We start from the raw sequence: 10,082 nt of genomic DNA on the forward strand, positions 1-10,082 counted from the left end.
TAAAACAGTGTGTCTTTACTTTATTGCTTATCATGTAAAAGTAAATAAAAAACCCATTTCTGTGTTGTTTTAACGTGATGATTTAGCCTTCTATTTATGTACAACAGACTAAAATGCAGATGATGTAAAGTGTAAAGCTGCATCCATGACATTGCAGGACATCTACAACAAACCTTAAACATGACCTCTGAATGTTTTAACTTTTATCACGGTCTGAAATTCCTTCACAGCAATAAATAACATTTATTCCTCTATAAAAGTGTAATAAATATCAATAAGTTAAAACATTTTGCATTTCATAAATTACATTTTCATATGTGACTAACATATTCCATAGGGTATAATTGCAAGGCAGTTTTTTCTTTAAGGATAAATATTAAAAACTATAAGGAGAAATAAAGTAGAAATGAATCATTAAAAAAAACACTTGAAGTCCGCCACTTGCAGGAATTCCTTCATAACCACTGCAGAACAGTTTTCACATTAAAAAGTAAAGAAAAACACCACTAAACACCTTGTTCCGAATGAAACAAATTCAGTCACCAGATCCTTCTACACACATCCACATTTCCTGGCGGAGTGTTTCCTCACAGTGTGGTAAATAAGGTTGTCGTCCAGAAATGACAGGTCATCGTCAAACGCGATTGGCCGACAGCAGGCCTGCAAGGGCGTGTCTTTGGCGGGAAGCCTCCTCTTGTTGACCAGGTTGAAGAGGATTTTGTCGTAGTTGGTTTCTGACTTTCTGCAGGGTCCAGAGCAGTACCTGAATATCATCTCCTCACTGGAGCTGTAGCCCAGGCCCAGGTCCGTCACGTTCAGGTGAATCTGTCTGAGCACGCAGCCCTGTCCTCGTCCACTGCCTCCTCGTCTTCCACTCTTCCTGCTCATTTCTTCTCCTTTATTTCCTCTTCTCTTCTCTTTGCCCTTCATCAACCTTGCTCCCTTCTTTCTCTCTCTTCTGTGATGAGTACTGATCCAGTTTTCGCTGAAGTGGGTAGAAAAGGAGGTGGAAGTGTATGAAGGATCTACAGAGGAGCGACGGACTCTACTGACCACTATTTTGATAAAGTCCATAACATTTTTGTTACTCTGGATAAGCTCCTCCATGGTGTCTGAAACAGATTACCAAAAATGTCAGAATCACCAACATGCCTGATGCTTCACAGAACTTGTTCCTAGTTAGTTATTAAAACTATATGTTGTGTGTTTCTGCTTTTTTGTTTGTTTTATTCAGCCCATTAATTAAACTCCAACAGATTCATTTACTTTACAAAAAGAATCTATTCATGACTATCGACAAGACAGCTTTAAATTGAAATGTGGTGTAGTGAAGATATGTCAGCCATACATGGCAATCCAACCAGGAAAAGACTGTATTATTATTATTTTTTTTAAATTTAATTTTATGGTTTTGCATCTTTCATTTCATTTGCTTTCATTTAAATTTTTCCTCTGGGTTCTTGTATTCACACTGGACCTTTTAAGTTAGGCTGCTTCTTCATTCTCATTTTGTCATTTTTGTCTTTTAGTCCCATTAGTGTCCATCAGTGGTTGCCAGATCATCTGTCCACTCCATACTGTTTAGCCTCCAAGGATTCCCTCTTGTTACCACCTCACGCCTCCCCACACTCTTTGGACTTTTTCTGTTACTTGTGCTGCCTAAGCTGGTTGATTTTCCAGTTTGTGATGTTCTTCAAAACAGCTAGCCAGGATACGTCAAGTGAGTAAGAGCCTGGATAAAGAGTCAATGCTGTGGTGACCTAAAGAATATTTCTGGTTCCCATCTGTGTGGACCTTTCTTTACGCACTTCTCATGTTTTCCTGTAAATGCCAGAGTTTCCTCTGGCAGGGGTCTCAAATTCCAGTCCTCGAGGGCCGCAGTCCTGCAGTTTCTAGATGTGCCACAGGTACAAAACACTGGAATGAAATGGCTTAATTACCTCCTCCTTGTGTAGATCAGTTCTCCCAGCCTTGCTAACGACATAATTATTCTGTTCAGGTGTGGTGCAGCAGAGGCACATCTAAAAGTTGCAGGACTGCGGCCCTCGAGGACTGGAGTTTGAGACCCCTGCGGGGTCTTTGGTTTCCTCATGCAATCCGAAACATGCAACTGGTGATTCTAGAAATATATTTGGAACTGAGTCTTTGTGTTTATGGTATTGTCTCTGTCTTGACCCTTTGATGGATTAGGGCATTGACCCTGCAGTGTATCTTTTCAGTGATTGTTTGGAGAGACTATGAAGCATATAGAGTAACTGTATTTTAGGGATCAAATCGACCAAAACACATTAAAATCTAAACATAGTAAAGCATAAAAGGCTCCTCTGAATATCTGCTACATGTATAATGCTTTGGGCTCTACTAGCATTAAATTATTTAAAGACATAACACTCTTTTCATTCCTTTCACAAGTCTTTGAGATTACACATCTTCAGTGGGCAATATGTGAGTATAATTTAAAAGTGAGATTCATGAATACAAATTAAAGTGATTATTTCATTTAAAACGTTTTGGTCAAAGGGAGATTTAAATAGTTTTCAAAAGTGGAAAGATTTTTAATTATCAAAGACTTAAAAACATTAAATAAGCAATCACATATGCCACTTTTAAATAGAACTGCAAAAAGGAAGCCTTAAGAGACTCTTAAGAGTCCAGACTGGACTTGATCCAAGATCTCATTCCTTTCAGCGAGCCTTTTAACCTACTGACCTACACAAATATGGTCCACAGTCTACTGCAGGGAATGTTTTCCTCGTGCAGACTTCAAACTTCAAAAATGTCAGCTAATTTATCACTTCGATTCATCCATTTGTTAAACAGAGCTATATTTTTAATCAATTCACAGTGCAAAAGGTGCTGCGAGTTTTGTCATAATTGCAGTTAATGTTGTTTGATGTTGAACAAATAAGCTTTTGTCATGTATTTCTAACCTGAGAACATCTTTTAACAAGATAACAATTCAGGACATTAATGTCAAAAATGCTTGCATGAAGCATAAATAACAGGTTAATCCTGTTGTTTGTTGGAATACACCTGATGGGAATTAAATTTAGTGAACAAATCCATTTTAAATAAAACTTAGTAAAGTGTGAATGGTTATGTTTTTAAAGTTTAAATGTTTGCAATACCCTACTTATAACGCAGACGTTTATGATTTAAGGGACAATTAGAATTATGAACACTGATCAAATTTAATATTTTGACAAACAAACAGTTTTTGTAGAACCTTTAGCTCTTACATCTGTCTCCTGTGTCCAGTTCGCCTGCTGTCTCTGCAGGGCGCATGTCCGGGGAGAGAAGGGACAGACGGATCTGAACCGGCGGAGCCTCCAGGGGACTCTCCGGCTGCTGTCGGCTTCGGAGCAGCGAGCTGGGCCTCACTGCACTGAGCAGAATCAAACAAGTGGTCAGGCTATCCCATAACTTCATGGTCCACCTCAGTCCGACTGAAGGACATGGCGCGATACGCACTCAAAAGGTATCAGTCGATAAAAAAAATAAGTGCAAAAAGAAAAAAAAAGAGGGGGGCTTGAAAGTGATGCAGAAGAAGAGACTGGTGTATCCGGAACACCAAGTTTCTTCTGAACTTGTCTGCCACATAAATGAGAAAAACACGCTGGGCAGAGGTTTGCATTGAGCAGGCGGATCTTTCTCAGAGAGCGCCAGCTGATTTCAGTCCATCCCATTGAACATCGATCCAGACCGAGCTGGCTGACTGCGAACAGAAGCAGAGGAGATGGGGAGAGGTGCTGACGTCTAGCGGTCCTTCATCCGCTCTGTGTCTGTTTCCTCCTCCCCACGCAGACTACCTGGAGGGCTGGCGCGCACATCCAAGGCTGACCCTTAGATCCAGAACCGGTTCTAGTTGTGGAGTTATGTTTTGAGAAAGTGTCAGTGTGTGTATTCAGATGGCCGAAAGGGAGAGCGAGGTTTCACACTTTCCGCCGGATTCCCCGTCCCGACTCCTCAGATTTTGGCGCATGTGTTCAAACCTGTTTGTAATAAGCCAGTAAAAACAGAAGAGGTTAGATTTGGTACAGCAGCGTGGTCTAATTCACGCAGTTTTCCAGATGACACGCCAAGATTCATAATCCCTGTAAATTAGTGAGTGTCTGGATTTTTATCTATTTAAAAAACAAAGCAAACATTATTTTAGACCTTTTTTTAAGATGTGAGATTATCTATGCACCAAATAAAGTGAATGTTGAAAGAGTTCAGAATAAAACATCAATGTATTTTAATGACTTCCAGGCACAATTATTAAAGTAAAGTTGTAAAAATAAGAAAGAAAAACAGATATATTTGATGTTGCTGTCTGTGCCGTTTCGATTCTTGTGTCTCATGTAAAATAGGTGATGTATGATATTCATTCTCTGTAACCTGTTCATTTAAGTTTGAGAAGTGATGTGGATGTCCTCAAGCAATTGAACCCAAATGTAGCAGGGAATCTACCAAACAGATGTCCACTCACCTTCTTGTGAGACACGTGGGTCTCCTTACAGCAGAGGCGCAGACAAGTCAATCAGATATTTCGGGGCTCAGTTTGAGACTAATTAAAGGTCATTTCATTCATGGCTTAGAACAATCTGTAGCTCAAAGAAGCACAACAATATATGTATTACAAATAAAGAAGAAAATATTTAATTTGTTAGCTTGGTCAGTTAATTCAAAATTTGGCTTGATTGAAGAATTCATGTATCTAACAAAAATCTGTATCTTTATCTAAATGTCTAAAATGTTGACTAATGTTAAAAATGTTCAATTAAAACTTGTATTGCTGCTGAATTTGTTGTGGACAAACTCTTTCAGGAAACGTCAGACCTTTTACAGTTGCTTGAAAGTCGCAAAGTTATTAAGCAGTATTATTTCTCTTATGTTGCCCTTACTGTACAGTCTCTTATTCTTATCTTTATAGATTATTATACTTTGTATGAATATGCATGCTCCCACCCTAACCTTTTATTGTCTATTCACCTAAAAAATGAATCAAGAAGAACTGATCCCTTAAAACCTCCAATTTAAAATAAAAATATTGAAATAAACCTAAAATGTTAAACAGAACTTACCAAACATGGAGTCATTTCAACACCAAATGTCCTAAATTGTGTATCAAATTGATTTGTTGATATTCTTTTCTTTGCTTCCTTAAAGAAATAAATATACCATAGAAATAGACTTAAAACCATTAAGGCTGTGGAACATTCAAGAGAGATATTGGAGGAAAACCTCCTCACAACTTTAACTATCAGATGAGCTCATGGGGACTTTCCAATTTCAGTTCAAGAATTTAAAAACGGTCTAAAAACAGCAAGAAAATTAGATCTTGAGTGAGATTGGTGCTAACAGAATATCTTTATTTTTAATAGGTTTGTTGTCTTTATCAGTCGGGATGTTTCCGAATAATGACAGATGACATTAGAAATCCAAGACATGATTTGGCAAAAGCAACAAGTTCCCAAGGCGGGTATAGGTTATGAATGGATTATTGAGTGTTGTGAAAAAGCACATTTTTCTTGCCCCATTGCAGCGTTTGGGCAGTAATCAACACCATGTGCTGCTGCTGTTGTGGCCCGAGGGTGAGAGTGATCAGACTACAGGAGCTGTGAGTCCACTTCCTTAAAACATATGGAGTTAACCGGTGTTAAGAGAAGGTCAGCAACAGTTTAAGAAAGTTAATCATTTACTTCAGGTTATTGTCCTGTAAGAGTCGAGTTGAATCCCTGAAACAATACAAAAGAACTATAAGAGAACAAAACAAATTTGGCAGAGAAGTAAATTTTCAGGAAAAATTTCTGTAAGTGTGTGGAAATACTTTTGTGGAATATGTGGGGCATTTTCTGAAAATAAAGTCTGATTTTCAAATATATGACATTGAAATTTGTGTAATCTGTGACAGTGTTAGAGATATGACACCATTAGTGGACTCGGTTTATTTCTGCTTTTTTCATTGATGAGAGTGATAGTGACCACAGCAAACAACATCTTATTATACAACATAATTATCCTTACAAATAAATCCCTCCATCCACAGAAGCCCTTATTATTCTATAATGTTAAAAATACTTGTTTGATTCTTTAATGCAAGTATTGAGACTTTGTTCATGTCTGTATCACAGAAGATCCGTTTCTCTGTGTTTGTTTTTCAGTATGTCTATGTCTGTTCTTACTGTATATGTTTTTATTTCTCCAGGAGAGGGAACCATTGAGTTTCATTTGTGGGGACAAATGATCATTTCTTCAGCCACTCAGTTTCCCGAGATCCCAAACGGCATATTTCCACTTACAGGTATCACAACTACCAGCATAATTAAGGGAATGCCTGTCACACCACAGAGGTCTTTGGGACATGAACCTACAGTGTTGACACTGAAAAATTATGTCTTTTGACACTTCAAACAACTATGTTAAAGATCAGTCATTTGAAATCGACTCTAAATGTGATTTTATATAAGGCTAAATGCAACATTTTGCAGTTAATTATGTTACTGCATGTGTATTGTGACGTAGGGCATACTGACAACTATTATCTCCATGATATGAGCTGCATCTTCTTAAAAAAATTAAAAAGGAAAACATATTGTTTTTTGTTTTAAGACTGAGACTGATGATTGGCAACATGTTTATTTGTTGAATACTTGATTAGCTAGTTGATGTGTAAAATGGAATACGATGGCCCGTCTGTATTACTTGGAGACCTTAGACTCTAAGAGTATAATTTTTTAAAATCTTAAGTATTATTATTATTATTAAGCCCTGAGAGTATCATGATATTATAAGTAATTCTACATTTTGACAGGGTTATTTATGGAGCTGTCAGTGATTTGTATTATGTGACAGTTTTCCCCAAAGATGAAAGTCATTATTGAAAACAGAGTGAAAGGCAACATTTTATTGAATGACGTCAACGCTTCAATCAGCAGCAGTCCTCAGGGGAAACATCAGGAAGACAGGCATTTTGTGCAATCTGAAAACAGTTCTGAAAACCCAGTCATTTTTCACGGTGACATTTATTGTGCTTTTTAACTGCTTTCATATGTCCGACTGCTGGACTCAAGAGTTGTGCACTTTCTAAGTTGGTGAAATTTTTTTACCTTGATCATTTACCTTTTAATAAACTGACTTCATGAAGGTCTTCTGTCAGCTGTGGGTTACGTATCTCAGTTTTATGTAGATGTTAGTGCACCAATGGTAAAAGTCAAGAGACTGTCTTATAAATTTTTCCATTTATTGTGCACCAAAGAAAATTATGAGAAATTAAAACAAACTATAAAACAAAGTGCAATAACACAAGTTGCATTGATTATTATTGAAAACAACAAATCAAAAGTGAGTAATATTATTTAAAACACAAAAATATTAGAACATGGTTAAATCAAGATCTCCTTAAAGGTCTCACTAAATATGGAGTATGTTATATATTTATTAATTAGTAATATGTTAATATATGTTCTATAGACAGACACTGCCAAGACAAGATTACCTTATATGTTTTATAGGCTTAATTATATCAACATCGGCGTTCTTGCTGTCGTGTAGTGATGCTAAAATTACTTTGTGGATCTATTCCTATTTAGTCTTATTTTGGAATATTAATGTCTACCCAGTAATGGAGGACGTCACTAAACCGAGGTATTACATAGCTTTATACAGCTATGCTCTATTGAATGAGCAGATGACTAAGTCTTATTACAAACTTCCAAAAAAACAAGAGCCTTTGGTCTACATGTGGAGATGAAAGGAATTATAGTCATATGTGAAATGAAATAAAGGACTATAGTAGCTTTTGTAAGAATTATTGGCAGGAGAAGAGGCTTTATTTTGTTACAAGTCTTAACTAACAAAAAGCTCTTATGACAATTTATGTGACCAGCCTGTTAAACAGAAAAAAGGACAGTCGAAATTATATCAGGGATTTTCAGCACAGATTCACAAAAGAAACACAAAACCTAATAACAAATACTTAATAATTTCATATGTTAAGTACGTTTCCTACTTTCTTTCTTTGTTATAAATGTATGTCTTCAATTTAAATCACATTTCTCCTGAAAAGGTCAAACAAGATGGCAAACTCGTATTTTTTTCCCATGCTGGAAGACGGTTTAAAAATAGACCAAAACTTTTCATAAATGTCATGTGAAACTCTTACAACTAGAATAAGAGTTTTTCTCCAGAGTTTTAAATCTAACTTAGTAGTTTAAAGATCAAGAGGGTGCAAGTGGGCTGTTTTTCATTTTCAGAGGTCACTGCAACATAACCTCTGAACTTTTACAGCTCCATATTTATTTCTTTTAGTTGAGTAATATTATTTTGAAGTAATTCTGCTTTTGCTTGAGTACAGTTTCTGGCTACCCACCTACAGTTACTTCATTAAATAAAGAGCACTTGCTACATCAAAGTGCACCAAATACTGAACACACTGTTGCATCTTGTGTTAAAGTGAGGATTCTTGTTTCTACATGTGATTTGTTGTTGTAATGTAATTTACTGCTACATCTGGAGGTCAAGTCAATATATGGTAATTAGTAAAATTTCAAAAGCTTTCGATAAGCGTCATGTTCTACAGATGTGTTTCATTTGTCTGTCTTAGTCCTCTAAATTTAGTGAAACTGCAGAACACACTTCATGTATGGAGATTAACATAAAAGGATTTTGTTTAATTAATGTGTATGTGATGATCACATGATTTATTTCTTCTGTTCAATGAAGATGGAATATTCCTCACTCAGAAAAAAAGTTGAACCGAGAGCACAGGAGAATAAAATTGAAAATGGGAGCACGGCGCAAGGGTAAGACATGCAGCCCATATATGAAGGTCTTAGTCGTCCGTGCGGTCGTCACAGGTTCGAGTCCCGGTCAGATTTCATTTGCCGCATGTTTTCAATTTCTCTCACAACCTACTTTACTGTCTGACAGCTGTCAAATAAAGGCCACTAGAGCCAACAAAACCTTTAAAAATTGAAAATGGGATGACAAAACTGGCTTCATTGCTGTGTATACATTTCCACTGACAAAAGGCAAGGTGAACAGCATACTAATTTAAAAGTCTGCCCTGTATCGTGAATTGGGGCGTGAGTTTGCTGGGTGTGCTGGATGGACATTTGTTTACCTCTGTTTCCAGTGACAGGAAGGCTTTTGTGAGGCAGATTGCTCTCAGGTGTAAGAGCAATATTCTCATCCTTTGCCTGGGTTCACAAGATGCTGCCTGACGATCAGTCGGTGCCTATCATCCTGTTTGGTAGAACAGAAATCACTTTCAAGTAAACTTCTATGCTTCTGTCTTGAACGTCTCTTCAAATTTGTCCTGGAGGATACCCACTCTGATCGGCCTCCTGCATCCTCAAGACCCAGGTTGTCAAAGAATCTCCGCATCAGACAGCTCCTTCACCTCCTGTCTGCCAGCTCTCCAAAGTACCAGCTATCAACAAACTCTTGCACAGCTGCATTCTCCTTCAGATTACTAGCCTGAGCCAACAGGATCTTCTCAGTTCTGCAATCCTACTTCTTTTCAGTTTGTAAGCCAGCTGCATTTTCATTCCTCCGAACATTCCTCAGAAATGTTCATCTTCTCTCCTGTCCCTCGCTAATATTTCTTCCTCTCCTTCATCCAGGTAAACCAACCTTGCCAGTTGGTCAAGAACTAACCTCGAACAGGACACTTTGATTTGTTTCAGCTGTGTTTGATTACCAGTTTTGCCACAAAGGTAAAAGGCTGAGTCTGCAAACACACTTTAAGTTTTGCTTTAAATGTTTCGTACCATTTGTGTGCTTTGTTAATTGTTTATAATTCTAACTGTGCTGGTCATTTTTTTTTATAAAGGATGACAACAAATTTCTCCTATCAAGCATATAAAAAATGTCCTAAACCTTTAGAAAGTGTTACAGCCTGTTGTTCAAACCTTCAAACTACACAGCAGAAATAAAAATGTCAAAAAAGACAAAGAAACCTGGTTGACCTTTTACCATTCTAATAATAATACAGCCATAATCTTGCTGCTTTTGATGTCTGTAGTCGAGTTGCCACTTCACAGTCAATGAAGCTGGTCAGCAGAAGGAAGCTCAAACTGCTCTAAAATTTTCTCGGA

General features: G+C 37.2%; 1 protein-coding gene across 1 annotated transcript; it reads right to left on the reverse strand.

Moving 5' to 3' along the window:
• On the reverse strand, positions 1–3,883 carry LOC116729244 (glial cell line-derived neurotrophic factor-like). The gene is made up of 2 exons (XM_032577637.1): positions 3,240–3,883; positions 1–1,112 (listed from the first exon to the last, which is right to left on the reverse strand). Exons 1-2 carry the CDS (start codon positions 3,427–3,429, stop codon positions 553–555), a joined length of 750 nt encoding a protein of 249 aa, XP_032433528.1. The 5' UTR covers positions 3,430–3,883; the 3' UTR covers positions 1–552.
• Between the last annotated feature and the right edge of the window lie 6,199 nt (positions 3,884–10,082).

Source organism: Xiphophorus hellerii, chromosome 12 (genome assembly GCF_003331165.1).
Source record: "Xiphophorus hellerii strain 12219 chromosome 12, Xiphophorus_hellerii-4.1, whole genome shotgun sequence".
NCBI lineage: Eukaryota > Metazoa > Chordata > Actinopteri > Cyprinodontiformes > Poeciliidae > Xiphophorus > Xiphophorus hellerii.